Consider the following 14,368-nt stretch of genomic DNA (forward strand, 5'->3'; position numbering starts at 1 on the left):
CCCTCCCCTTCCCTCCCTGTCTTCCTCCCTGTCTTCCTCCCTCCCTGTCTTCCTCCCTCCTCTCTTCCTCCCTTCCTCCTTCCCTCCCTCCCTCCCTTCCTCCCTTTTCTTCCTTCCTTCCTTTTCTTCCTGTTTTTCCTTTACTTTCTTTCCCTCTTTCCTTCCTGTCTCCCCTCCTCTCTGTGTGTCCCCTTCTCTCTGTCTTGCCTTTCCTTATGTCTTTTTCTCTTTTGCTCTCTTTCTTTCTCACTCTTCCTTTATTTTAATTTCCTCTTACTTGCCTTCTGTCTTCTTTGATTCCTTCCATTCTTTCTTTGTTTTTAGTGGTATGTATACTTCGTGAGCAATCAGACTATAGCTTGCAGAATAGTTGGGAGAGGCCAAAAATGCCCCTGAGAATGCAGGCAAGGAACTTCTTAGTGAGCATATGAACATCCTCACTCCAGTCGGAGGATAACATTGTTCGTACTTCAAGGGCTAAAAAGCTGAGAGAGGGTCTCTGCTTTCTGTTACTTTTAGCACTCGAGTCATTTCTGCATGTGTTTCTATTGATTACTTTTTCTCCTATTTTGGTTCATATGTTTGCTGCTGCTTTGATGTCTAGTGATTTTGGATTAGATGAGTGATACTGTGAATTTTACCATGCAGAATTGCTGAATTTTTTTTTTTTTATTTCTGTAAATATTTTTTTGGCATTGTTCTAGGATGTAGTTACCTGGAAAAATTGACATCCTTTTGAGAGGCTTGCTTTTAAGCTTTGTTAGGTGGAATCACAGCAGTCTTTAGTCAGCTCACTAAGGACCAATACTCTTCTGAATACTTAGCATAATGTCATATGAATTTCCATGTTTTTCCACTTCGGCTGGTAGGAACACCTGTGTCATCTCTAAGCATTGTTCTGTTAATTCTTCTAGTAGTTCTTACCTGGCTTTGCACATCTGCTGATCAATACTTTCAGCTAAAGTCTCAAGGGGACCTCTGCAAATCTACAGTGTTCACTGTTCAGGCTTCTCTTCTGTAGTAAATTGCACAGTGAACTCTAATTCCCTTAGTCTTCCTGAACCCCCAATTCTCCTTAACTCAGGGAGACCACCAGGCCCCCAGGATTCCCGTATCTGCCCTGTGACCTGGAGACTCTCTGCAGGCAATAGGTTGGGGCAGTCATAGGGTTCACTTTGTTTTCCTCTTCTTTGGCTTCACTGCCCTGTGTTACCTGATGTCCAGTGTCTGAAAACTACTGTTTTACATATCTTGTGTGCTTTTGTAGTTTTAGGTGAAAGGTAAAACTAGTTTCTTATTACCCCACGTTGGCCAAGGCAGAAGTTTTGGAAGTCTTTTTTTAATGTCTAAAACACTTCTACCTTGAGAGTCAATTGAAATAGTCTTTTCCACAATAATTATTTTCTGACCTATGGTTTAAAGATAAGTCATGAACATTTTATGCCACTGTTTTTTTTTTAAGTCTGATTACAGATAAATTCAGGGTGCTATCTCCTCCTTGATTGACAGAGTTTATAATGTTTCCTACTCGCAAGTACTTCTGCTTCCTCTTTGCGTGTGTTACTGTAATGGGAATGTATATTTCCTTTTCGTTAAGGATGCCTTCAACAATTTGTCATAAAGTCACTTCTGTTAGTGAATTCTATTTTTTCTGTTACTTTACTTTATCCTTAGTACCAAAGAGCTCCTTGTGTGAAACCAATTTGTTACTAAAATGTCACTTTGTTTATGTTCTTGGAATTCTTTATACATTGACTATCCTCAGATGTTAAATGTTGTAGGCCTGTGTGGCAGGGTCTCTCTTCCATTCTATTTTTAATCTGATTATTGACAAAATAAACCCCATTTTTGTTTTCATCCCCTTTCCTTCTCATGTAGGGACTGGCATAAAGGGCAATCCATAAAATTACAAATGAAAAGTTTTTTTGTTTTTAACTATTATTTAGATACGGGCACAAATTTTTTTTCTTTCAAAATAAAATGAATATTCAAAATTAAATGAATTAAAAATTCATTTTATTTTTTAACTTTTAGGTTCAGGAGTACATATGCAGGTTTGTTATATAGGTACATTTGTGTCATGAGGGTTTGTTGTACAGATTATTTCATCACCCAGATATTAAGCCTACCACCCGTTACTTATTTTTCTTGATCCTCTCCCTTCACCCACTTTCTATCTTCTGGTAAGCCCCAGTGTCTGTTGTTCACCTCTATGAGACACAATGGTTTTAACTGGAAATTTTAATTTTTTTTCAGGTGATTCTAAGTATGACTTGCTATGTAAAGAAGAATTTATTGAACTCAAAGACATATTCTCTGTGAAACTGAAACGGCGTTGGTCTGTTAAACAGCAGAGAAGTGGTACTTTATTAGGTATCACACTCTTCATCTGCTTGAAAAAGGAACAAAATAAACTAAAGAATTCTACACTTGATCTTATTAATTTAAGTGAAGACCACTGTGACATATGGTTTAGGCAGTTCAAGAAAATATTGGCAGGTAAGTACTTCTTATGGGAATTTTTTTAATCAGCCCAGTTTCCTTGATAGAGATGATTAATCTAGACATGTTTTGAATAAAAACAACTTTTAGTGATGTTGAGGTACTTTCCTTCTGTTCCTAGTTTTTGTGTGTTTTTGTCATGAGAAAGGGTTGAAATTTGTCAAATACTTTTTCTACATTCATTGAGATAATCATATTTTCCCCTACATCCTGCTAATATGGTATCTTATGTTAATTGATTTTCATATGTTTAACCATCCTTGCATTACAGGAATAACTCCCCCATGGCCATGGTGTATAATCTTTTAAAGATGCTATTGAATTTGGTTTGTTAATATTTTGTTGAGGATGTTTGCATCAATATTCATAAAACTTATTGTTCTGTAGTTTTTCTACACTGTTTGACTTTGGCATCAGGGTAATACTGGCTTCATAGAATGAATTAGGGAGTAACTCTTGAATGACTGTTTTCATGAAGCAGCTTCAATAATCTGAAATAAAATACTAAATAATTTAGTTCACCTAAGAGTTGTTTTTAAAAGCATATTTATTTTTCTATTAATGTCTCTTTTGAACTATATAAGAATGTATTCTCCTTCCACTCATACATTGATGGCAAGTGTATATATATACTCTGTGGCCTGAAAATAAGAATTTTTTGAATGATCTTAAGAGGCTATGCTTTATACTCTGGTAATTGAGAATTACCTGTTTCACAGTAGCTTTTTCTAAAGGTTAATTTCCAGAGAAAAGGGAACATGTTTATTAGGATATATCTCTTAATGAATTCAGTGTATATGAAATTTCTAAATGACATTTTCATATTTTGCATACTAAATAAAATTCATAAGTACAAATATAATGCAATTCCTAAGTACAAATATAATGCAATTTGGATTTCTAAAAGTTATCTAGTTAAAATATCTTAGGATTGATTTTTTTTGGTCTGAGATTTATGAATCTTGCTTGTTTTTCTGTTAACTCATTTCTTCTTGTTTGCCACATCTATCAGATCAGAGTAGAGGCAACTTGTATAGTTGATGGCACAGTTTAGGGTTAGATGGCACAGGATAGAAATGGATGCTAGACAAAGAGCAGTCACAGAGCGATGTTAGAAATTTCCAGTTCCAGCATCATTGATCAAGAAAACCATGAGAACCCAAGTTGATCAAAGGCAGCCAGCCGATAAAGTTCTGCTCATGGGAGATGAGCTGAAGTGACATTACATTAAAATTGGAAGACCCTCTTACTGAGTGGCTCATGCTTCCCTGCTACCCACTTTGGGACTTCCCAGAAGACTTGATTATTTCAAGAAGGCAAGAACCCACAGAGGCTGTAGTTGAGTTGATCTCTTTGGAAACACAGAGAATATGTATAATTAAATAAAAACACTTTAATAGTGAATCCTTTACAGTGTTATTTCAAATTTATGTCAAGTGATTTAAAAAGTAAAAATATAAATGAAAATAATTTCAGTGGAAGTAAATTTATTAACATGACCAGATATACATAAAACTTGCGTGGTCTTGTCTATAAAATAAGGATATGTCATTTAATTAGAGAGTCAAAGCTCTTTCTTGCACTTAAAGTCTGAGGAACTCTTCTCCCATGGAGCTTATGAAGGGCTAGGCTGAGGTAACTTCCTCAATATATCTCAGTCATAAAACCAAGAGAAAGTAAGAAGCAGAGGACATCACAACAAAGCTCAATTCAGTAAAAGCAATTTTATAGGAGTAGAGGGACTTGGCAAAAACAACAACAACAAAGAACACTGTCCAAATATTTATTCAGCTTAATGAGTGATGTTTTGGTTTGATCTAGGGTTAAAATCTAGACAAATTACAGAGATGAATAAACTACATATCCTTTAGTCTACCATCCTCTGAAAATGTTACTTTTCGAAACTTTGATTTTCATAAGAGCTGGAGGCACTTAGGGAGTCATTCTCTGGCATGATCTTGGAGTACAGAGTGATTTTGCTGATTAAATGCAAATAGATTGACTTTTAAAATCAACTCATACAAATTGTTAAAATCCTCTAATGAGAGTGAAGAAACCTAACCAAGACTGATTGATACATTACTGCTCCATCTCTGTGCCAAAATGGACTCAGGGAGGCCTATAGGAGATGCCAACTCCTTATCCTACTCCCCACAAAGACAGTTCTTGGCTATCTTCATCAGACACAAATGAATGGTTGAGGCTCCAAAGCTCTCTACCAATTCTTGTGTTACACTGGCACTTTTTAAACTTTTTAAAAAATTTTTAATTTTTTTTTGAGACGGAGTCTCACTCTGTCACCCTGGCTGGAGGGCAGTGGCATGATCTTGGCTCACTGCAACCTCCGCCTCCTGGGTTTGAGCAATTCTCCCTGCCTCAGCCTCCTGAGTAGCTGGGATTACAGGCACCTGCCACTACACCTGGCTAATTTTTGTATTTGGTAAAGATGGGGCTTCACCATGTTGGCCAGGAGGGTCTTGAACTCCTGAGCTCAGACAATCTGCCCGCCTCGGCCTTCCAAAGTGCTGGGATTACAGGCGTTAGCTACCGCACCTGGCTGGCACTTCTCTTTTAAAATTAATATCTCAAGAAGTTTTTTCTTTAAGAATCTTCTTTCAATTACAGGTCCATGTAATTCTGGTATTCATTAAAGTGTCTATCCCAGGGGTTTTGGTATGTTGTGTTTCAATTTTTTTTTGATTTATGCATTAATTTTGTTTATTCAAAATTTAGGTGCAAGTTGTTTAGTTTACATGTATCTGTATAGTTTTGAGAATTCGTCTTGTTCTTCATTTCTAATTTTATTTCATGACCTCAGAAAATGCTTGATATGATTTTGATTTTTTTTTATTTTATTGAGACATGACTTATGACTATGTGGTCAATTTTAGAGAATGTTCCATGTACAGATGTGAACAATGTATATTCTGTGTTGTTGGGTGGAATATTCTGCAGATGTCTGTCAGGTCCATTTGGTCAAGAGCCTGATTTAAGTCTAGAGTATACCTTTGTTAGTTTTCTGCTGTGGTGATCTGTCTAGTGCTGTCAGTGGGGTGTTGAAGTCCCCCACTATTCTTGTATAGCTATCTTTTTCTGTAGGTCTAGTAGTATTTGTTTTATGAACCTGGGTGCTCCGACACTGAGTGCATATTTATGTAGGATAGTTACATTTTCTGGTTGAATTGAACCCTTTATCATTATATAATGCCCTCCTTTGTCTGTTTTTGATGTTGTTGGTTTAACGTCTGTTTCTTCTCATACAAGTGTAGTAACATCTGTTCTTTTTAAATTTTCTATTTGCATGCTAGATCTTTCTTCATCCCTTCACTTTGAGCCCGTGGTTGTCATTACATGTGAGATGAGTCTCTTGAATTCAGCAGAAGGTTGGGTCATTTAAAAAATCTAATTTGCCTCTCTGTGTCCTTTAAGTGGAGTGTTTAGGCCATTTATGTTCTAGGTTAATATTGATATTTGAGGTTTTGTTCCTATACATTTGATATTTGAGTATTGTTAGGTAGTTGCTTTCTAGTCTCAATTGCATAATTGCTCTATAAGATACCTGAACTTTGTATTTTTGTGTGCTTATATGGTAGCAAGTATTATTTTTTGGTTTCCATGTTTAGAACTCCTTTGAGTATTTCTTGTATGGCAAGTGTGGTGACAAATTCCCTTAGTGTTTGCTTGCCTGGGAAAGACTTTATTTCTCCTTCATTTATGAAGCTTAGTTTGGCAGATTATGAAATTCTTGGCTGGATTTTTTTTTTCTTTAAGGAGGCTAAAAATAGGCCCCTGATCTCTCTTGCTTATAAGGTTTCTGCTGAGAAGTCATCTATTAGTCTGATGGGATTTGCTTTGTAGGTAATTTGGCCCTTTTCTTTAGATGCCTTTCAGATTTTTTCTTTGGTGTTGACCTTGCATAGTCTGATGGCCTATATTCCTTGGGGATGGTCATCTTGTATCTTGCAGGTGTTTTTTGAATTTCTTGCATCTGGATGTCAACCTCTCTAGCAAGATTAGGGAAGTTTTCCTGAATTATTGCCTCAAATATGTTTTCCAGTTTGCTTACTTCTTCCTCTTCTTCATCAAGAATACCAATAAGTCATAGGTTTGGTTGCTTTACATAATCCCATATTTCTCAAAGGCTTTGCTCATTTTTCAGATTCTTTCTTTTTGTGTAACTGGGTTAATTTAAAAGGCTGGTATTCAAGCTCTGAAATCTTGTCTTCTGCTTGGTGTAGTTTATTATTAAAGCTTCCAAATGTTATTTTTTGTCTTTGTTTGTTTTTTTTTTTTTGAGATGAAGTCTCACTCTGTTGTCCAGGCTGGAGTGTAGTGGCATGATCTGGACTCACTGCAATCTCTGCTTCCCGGATTCAAGTGATTCTCCTGCCTCACCTTCTGGAGTAGCTGGGATTACAGGTGCATGCCACCACACTTGGCTAATTTTTGTATTTTTAGTAGAGACAAGGTTTTGCCATGTTGTCTGGGCTCGTCTCGAACTCCTGAACTCAGGTGATTCACCCACCTTGGCCTCCCAAAGTGCTGTGATTACAGGTGTGAGGTACCATGCCTAGCCTGCTTCCAAGTGTATTTTGATGTTCCCTTTAGTGAGTTTTTCAATTTCAAAAGTTCTATTTGGTTTTATATTAATATGGCTATCTCATGTTTCATATCCTGCACTGTTTTCTGGTTTATTTGAGATGGATTTTAAATTTCTCTTGGATCTCACTGAGTTTCCTTGCAGTACATATTTTGTTTTTTTAATCTGTCATTTCAAAGTTTTCAACTTGGTTAGGATCCATTGCTATAGAGCTAGTATAGTTCTTTAGAGGTATGAAGACACTTTTTTTTGTAGTATTGGAGTTCTTGGATTGATTCCTTCGTATCTAAGGGAGCTGTTGCTTCTTATTTTTGAATTTCCTATTGGTTGGATGGGACTTAAACATTTGTTTTTTCCCTTGAGGGTACGACTATGGTGTATGTTGTGTGTGATCATTCGACTTTGTTTCTGGGTGCTTTCAGGGGGCCAAGGCTCTTTATGGATTCCATGGGTGAGGTAGCTTTCTTAGATGCTGCTTGTTGTAGCAATGTATTGGATATGTGAGCTGACACACATATCCAATATCCACATAGCCCCTTGTGGGGCTGAGGGTGCAGAAGTCTCAGGAAGCTTATTTTGTGGAGTAGCACTAAGCCTTTCTGGTAGCGGGCTTTTTATTTGATAGTACAGTTCAGGCTGCAATACAGTAGGTGGCACTTAAAAAATAAGAGGCAGCTTGCCCTCAGTTAGGCTGATGTCCAGTAGAAGCACCTGTCCTGACAAGGGAGTGGCAGGAAGAGATTGCATTGGTATGTGCTGAGGCCTTTGGGGTCGCTGGTTGGGGGGCAGGGGGAGGTGCACTAGCTCCTCATCCAGTGCTGGCAGGAATGCGATCTGCTTTTCTATCATACCCCATCACAGGGCTCATGACCTTCAGTTCATAAAGATTTTGTCCTTTGGTTCCCAGCTGTAGCGTGACTGTAGGTTATGCATATGCCCCTCTGAAGGCAACCACCAAAATGGTCTTGGGGCAGAGCCTCTTCCCCCAGTCTAGGGCAGGCAACTCCATGACTTGTATGTCCTCCATTGCTGGGACACTGCTGCTCTGTGTAGGGATGGGGAGTTGGGCCCCACCCTTTATGTAAGCCTAAGTGGCATTGGCACACTTTCAGCAGGGGTGGAGCCATCTTGAAAAACATGAAAAACTCTTTTTTCAAGTATCTGTGCTGGCCCCCAATGGGAAGGACCACTGCTGCATCTTCAGCAGTGTAGGGGGTGGGAGGGTATTGCCAGAGATGACCCCTTCTCCATATCCATTCCTTGACATGGTGGTGTCCCCTTTAGCGATTGGCACTGTGCCCACCTTTCCTTTGTCCCAAAGGGGTTTTGGCAAGTTGTGCCCCTCTCCCTTATAGGTGACCTGCACTGGGGGTTAGATCTTCAGAGGTTCCACAGCACCCTGGGAGCTTGCACCCTGAGTTTTTCAAAGTCAGAACAGGTTATGGGGTTTGTTTGCAGGGGATCTGGTGCTACAGAGATTCAAGGGTGGAGAATCCCTGGGCAAAGCAGAGGCCCATCACTGGTGCACAAGCAATATGGTGACCACCATCTCAGTTTGGGTCTGAGGGGAGTATGGGAACACCTGCAGGAGCTGGCCACCCAGTTCTCTCTCCCTGGGAAATTCCCAAATTGCCACCAATAACATTGCCCTGGGTCATAAGGGTGGGGCCCTGAGTTCTTTGGGGATTGATCTCTGCCAGACTCTAGCTGCTTTTCCTTTCTGCACCCCAGCTTCTTCCCATGGGCACTCCAAAAGGTCCTGGCTCTCTCTCCCCAGTTTTCCATTAGAAACTTGTCCATTTGACAGTAACTTTGATCTTCTTTCTAAGAAGAATTGGCATCCAAGGTCTGTGGTCAGCCATGCTAGAAAAAAGAAAAAGAAAAAAACTAGTTTGTATTAAATTCTGAAAAACTAGTGACACTGCTTAACTCTTCAAAGGATTGTTAACAAAAGAAAATCTTTTTAAACCAAACTCCTAGTTTTATCAAAATTGTAACTGAAAATGTAAATGTATGAAAACATAATTATTACGTAAAATTTGCTTAATAAAAGCATAGGAAAAACTACTATTTATCTTGGACCGAGAGCATGTTAGTTTGACATTTGAACCCTTTCTACTCTTGTAAGTAGTGGTGGGAAAAATTCATTGTAGGAGTCTGCAGACATAACAAACTATCATTAGACTGCCAAGACCTCCACATAATAAAGCAAGCAGAGAATGTCACATAAGTATGTTAAAAATGATCAAAAAAAGAGAAATTGAAAGCATAAATAGGGTGCTATCAAAAAAGGATAGCATTTATGTTATGACACATGTACACATGAATATCACTTCTTAGAATTTCATCCTTCTTAGGACTTATTCCTGAGTCTGAGGATTGAGAGGTTCTGATAAAACAGGTCTGGGTGGGTTCCAGGCATGGGCTTTCTTTAAAAGTCTCTCCAGGGATTCTAATATGTTGCCAGGACCAAGAACCATGGATAGCCAAGATCTCAGCAGCGCAGTTTGATTGAATGAACTTATGTAGAACCCTGAATGCCACACTTAACCAAAGAAATCTTTCCAGGGATTAATTATAGGTGACAGAACATGCTATATTCTTATTAAATATTGTTAAAAGTTAACCAATACCCATTCCTGATTCATGTAAAGTTCTCACTTATTTTCCAAGAGTTTTACTGTATGACTGGTTTATGGGATCCTTGGAAAAGGTTGACAGACATGGCAAAGGTTCCTGCAATGTTTCTCTTTGTCCATCAACAGCCCTAGCTCACAACCTCTACCCTTTCAGCTGAAAGCAATTAGCTCTTCAGAAATGATTCATTCTATTTATACTTGGGATAAGTAACATCAGACAGTCTTCCCCAGGGCTTCTCACGGGCCCTGGTGGCATTTTTATTCTAAGGGAGCGATATATTTTTACATGTAATTGGTCATAATTATACTAAAAACAAGGAATTGGTGTCTTACACAAGAAAATTGTATTTCTGCTTTAGTCATTGACAGAGTATCTTGAGAACAGCAGTTAAGTAGTACATTCATTGTCATCTTATTTCTGATATATTTCAAATTCTTTTGCTAGGATGAAACCCTTTTCACTGTATTTTGTATAACAAAACTTCTTTGGGAAAACAATTTAGATAAACTTTGTCAGATCTTATTATGTGATTATATTCAAAATGCTAACTGAAGATTCTCTAAATATTTTCAGTAAAATGTTGAATTAAGTTTTCATGCTGTTAAATAAGTTAACATTTCTTCCTTTACTGAAGTCATTATTATAAAATTTAAATCCTAATGATAATAGCTGACGTTTATTAAGCATTTAGTATGTACCCTTTTTTTGCTAGCAACTTTTATGAATTATCTCATTAAATCTTCATAATAATAGCATCAAGAACTACAAATATGTTTTCATGTAAGAAGGGAAATAAAATTATTTTATGAGTTTTGCTGTGAGGTTTGAAGAATGAAAACAATGCATGATTTAGAAAATAGTATAATTAAGTGAATTTTATTATTATCAAAAATCATCTCTTTATAAATGAAAAAACTAAGGCTTAAATAATGTAAAAATCAGTTAACAAGGTTAAACAACTGGTAGGTGGTAGAGGGAGCTGGGAACAAATCTGTACCTGTCTGAATCTGGAGCAGGAACCGTTAACTGATGTGTCATTCCAGCAGGTCACCAGTTACTCTACAATACCTATTAAGTATACTTTATTTACTATATTTAGATTTATATTAGATTTAGACTCTACTGTAAAAACAAGGACTTCAGACACCTATTAGAAAGTATCCATATCATCTTGTTTGAAAATTGTCCCTCTCTAGTGTTCTTTTCTAAACATGATGATTCAGAACTCCAAACTCTTGAAGCAGGCAACCTTTAGGGTCAGTGTTAATAATTTCTCAATATTTAAAAATGTTTCCTCATGACTGTCACTATTATTGAGATTTCTCAAATGCCTTGGACTGAATTGGGTGTGCACTATGAAAAAAAAAAAAAAGGGCAGATATTTCTTTTTGTTAACCTAAAGGAATTTTAAAAACACATATAAACATACTGGTTTATGACAGATTACCAGACTTTATGTTTAGCAGGATTTCCTAAGCAAAACACAAATTCTGTAAATCTACAGAATTAGATAAAACATTGACTCAATCCTTAGATGAGACTATAATGGATTGTCACTTAATAACTTTTGTCACTGAAAGTAAATGGTGTAAAAAGTAATAAAGTTCTACTCTCACAGTATGAATAAATAGGAAATACACAATATTTTAAATTAGGCGACAAATCATTAAGCCCCCTAGCATTCATTAGACTATCATTAATGATAATAAAATTGTGTGGTATTTATACAAATATTATATGTAACTCCAGGAATTTTATTATAATTGTGTATGAATATATTTGTTGTTTGAGGCAGGTAGTTGGATATTTGCAGTGGCTATATGCTGAAGCATTCTGGTAATAGTTTTCAAATCAACCATTTTTTTCTCCTTGTCTATCATCTTTAAAGCAAAGGCACCTTTTTTTTTTTAACTATATTTTTTGAAAAAATACATTTGGTGTAAAATTATATATTTTGAAAGATGTTCATTTTCTGTTTTTTACTAGTTTCACACCTTTGTTATTTTTTCAGTGGAAAGAGCAGAGATAGGCAAAAGTGTGTGTGGTCAGGTTCCTGGACCCTTCATAGCATCTAATGCCAAACTGTGTTCTCTTGTATGTCAGTGCCTTCCCACTTGCTAATTAAGTGACAGAGCTAGGACTTCCCTGTGTCTAGAATGCCCCTCATCTCTTGTTTGCCCAGCGAAACCTAGTTTGAAGTTCAAAGTCTGATACAAGCCAGGTGATCCTCTGCAAAACTAACTGTACCTGAGCAAACCAGGCACTTACTCTTTTATATGTTCCTGGCACTGCTGATACTCTGATAGAAAACATCATCACTTAATGCTAATTGTGGGCTCACAAAGGGGATACTTTTACTGTAAGAAGACTGTAACTCTTCTTAGCACAGAGATTATTAAGTACTTGAAACAGAGTTTCACATATAAGAAGTGTTCAATAATTTTTTTAAAAATTTCTAACACTTGGCACAGTGCCTAGCTCAGTAAATGTTGGTGAACTGAGTATGCTGCTTATCTGTTATGTGGTAGGCATTATTCTAGTTGCTTCTGTTATAAACCAACTCATTTAATCCTTATCACAACACTTTTATTGTGGTCAATATTTTTTAATCCTCACAGATGGCTAAGGCATCAGAACTCTGAGAGATTGGTTGACTTGCTTTGGGTCGAGTGCTTAGAAAGTGGTAGAACAAGATTCCTATCCAGGTTTTCTAATTCAAAAACACACACTGGTGTTTTTTGTTTGTTTGTTTGTTTGTTTTTGGTTAGAGTAGTGTTTACTTGAAAGGCAGGGTATAACTGACTATGCTGTATATTTGATTTGGGACTAAGTATATTATTGTCAAGTATATTAAAAATGTCATAATACTGGAAAGGAGTTCATCAATGGGCTATGCAGGTTGAAGGACTTGTAGATGAGAAACTGATATATTTGGTTAGCAAGGAAAGCCATCTAGTTGTGAACCCTTGATATTGGCAAAAGAGAGGGTCCTCTGAAACCTAAGGGAACAGAACTTTCCTATTCTCCAAGTTCGGAGCAGAATAGGTAGGCTCCAGACAGTCTAATGCCCAACTTTTACCATTGGTGTTTTAGTTTTATTTTTTTCCAAAAGGAAATAACGTAATTCTTTATATACTTTTGAATTGTCTATCTTATCAAAAATAAAAAATTTCATTTTGTAGTACATACAGAATCAAAAGACTTTCAAGTCCTAACTCCACAAATATTTATTTTGAAGCTCTTTAAACTGTTTATCACAGATATTAGTAAATCTGTGAGAAATGAGGTGACTTACTTATCCTTGTCCCACCAGATAGATGGGAAGGATGATCACACTAGATAGCATGGATGGGTCCTCTAGTTATCTCCTTATACTTGAATGGAAAATACATTATTCAGATTAATCAATTAGTCATTGTGACTGATAGAATTTTTATGTGGATAATCTGGGTTTGGTTCCTAGCTTTACCACTTACTTGGGATCTTTATGTCTTCTATGGTCTCCTATCTGTAAAGTGAAGTTGATAATGCCAATCTTGCTTAAATATGTAATGTATGCAAAGCAGCAGATACTCAATAAAGGGTAACTCTTACTATTATTGTATAGCTCTCCAGCTATGTGTTGAGCTTCTATAGAATCCATAGCCCCAAACTCTTTAGCCCTTTGAGACCAAGATTAAGCACTGTCTTTCCAGAGGAGAGGGTGAGAGAGAGTGGCATTATACTAATAGAATTCATCATTATCACCATCATCATCATGATTTCTTGGTGTGTCATGGAATGTACTGTGTTTCATGTTACCAACAGATGTTAATTTTCACAACATCCCTGAGACAAGAAACTATTATTACATTTTACAGATAAGGTTGCGCAGCTATGAAGTTGTGGAATTGGGATTCAGACCCAGGCAGTCTGTCCCCACTGTCCATGTTCTTAGCCCACCATGCTCTCCTGACACTTGAAAAGTTAGGAGGCATACTCCATAGCTTGTAGTGTTGCTGCAAAGAGAATCTAATTTTAAATCCAGTGAAGTCTATTAGTTGCTGTCTTTGATATGCCATTCAGATTGTGCTATCCTTATGATGCCTACCTTGGTTGTATATGTAACTAGGCATCAAATATATAAATACTCAAAAAGTGATAGGTGCCAATAAAATATTTTACAGTTAATACTTATGTAATCTGTGTTCTATATGTTTGAGGGCTGGTTCCAAAATATTCTATATTTGACTTTTTGTTAAACCAATATGCTTTGCTCATATTAATTATACAGTTGATAACATTCTCATGTTGCTAACATGTCTGTAAGTAACAGTTGAAATTGATCTGGCAATTTTAGAGTTGTCAGACCCAGGAGATGAGAGAAAAATTTAAAATGTTTATAACATTAAATCAGCTGAGTCTAGAGAGAGAATGAGAAAGATGATTCAAATTTCTTGTACTGGTGGATGTAAGTGCTTGGAACTGAAATAAAGGAGAAGGTGTAGGGAGGGAGAAAGATAAGTCTTCCCTTTACACAAGTTGAAATTGAGTTTCCTTTGAGGTATAGAGGTGAAACATTTTAAGAAGCTCCTTAAAACTCTCTAATGTGGTTTTTCAACCTGTTTCCATCAATTTGGCAACATT

At 36.8% G+C, this 14,368-nt stretch overlaps 1 protein-coding gene across 3 annotated transcripts in view; it reads left to right on the forward strand.

Moving 5' to 3' along the window:
* The window catches only part of CERKL (ceramide kinase-like), a 119,193-nt gene that overhangs the window by 51,607 nt on the left and 53,218 nt on the right, over nt 1-14,368 (forward strand). For all 3 annotated transcript variants that reach the window (XM_011959428.1, XM_011959429.1, XM_011959430.1), the window contains exon 2: nt 2,257-2,499. In XM_011959428.1, coding sequence (XP_011814818.1) covers nt 2,257-2,499 — 243 coding nt within the window. The remainder of the gene's footprint in view (nt 1-2,256; nt 2,500-14,368) is intronic.

This window comes from Colobus angolensis, unplaced genomic scaffold (assembly GCF_000951035.1).
Source record: "Colobus angolensis palliatus isolate OR3802 unplaced genomic scaffold, Cang.pa_1.0 Scaffold492, whole genome shotgun sequence".
Classification (NCBI taxonomy): domain Eukaryota; kingdom Metazoa; phylum Chordata; class Mammalia; order Primates; family Cercopithecidae; genus Colobus; species Colobus angolensis.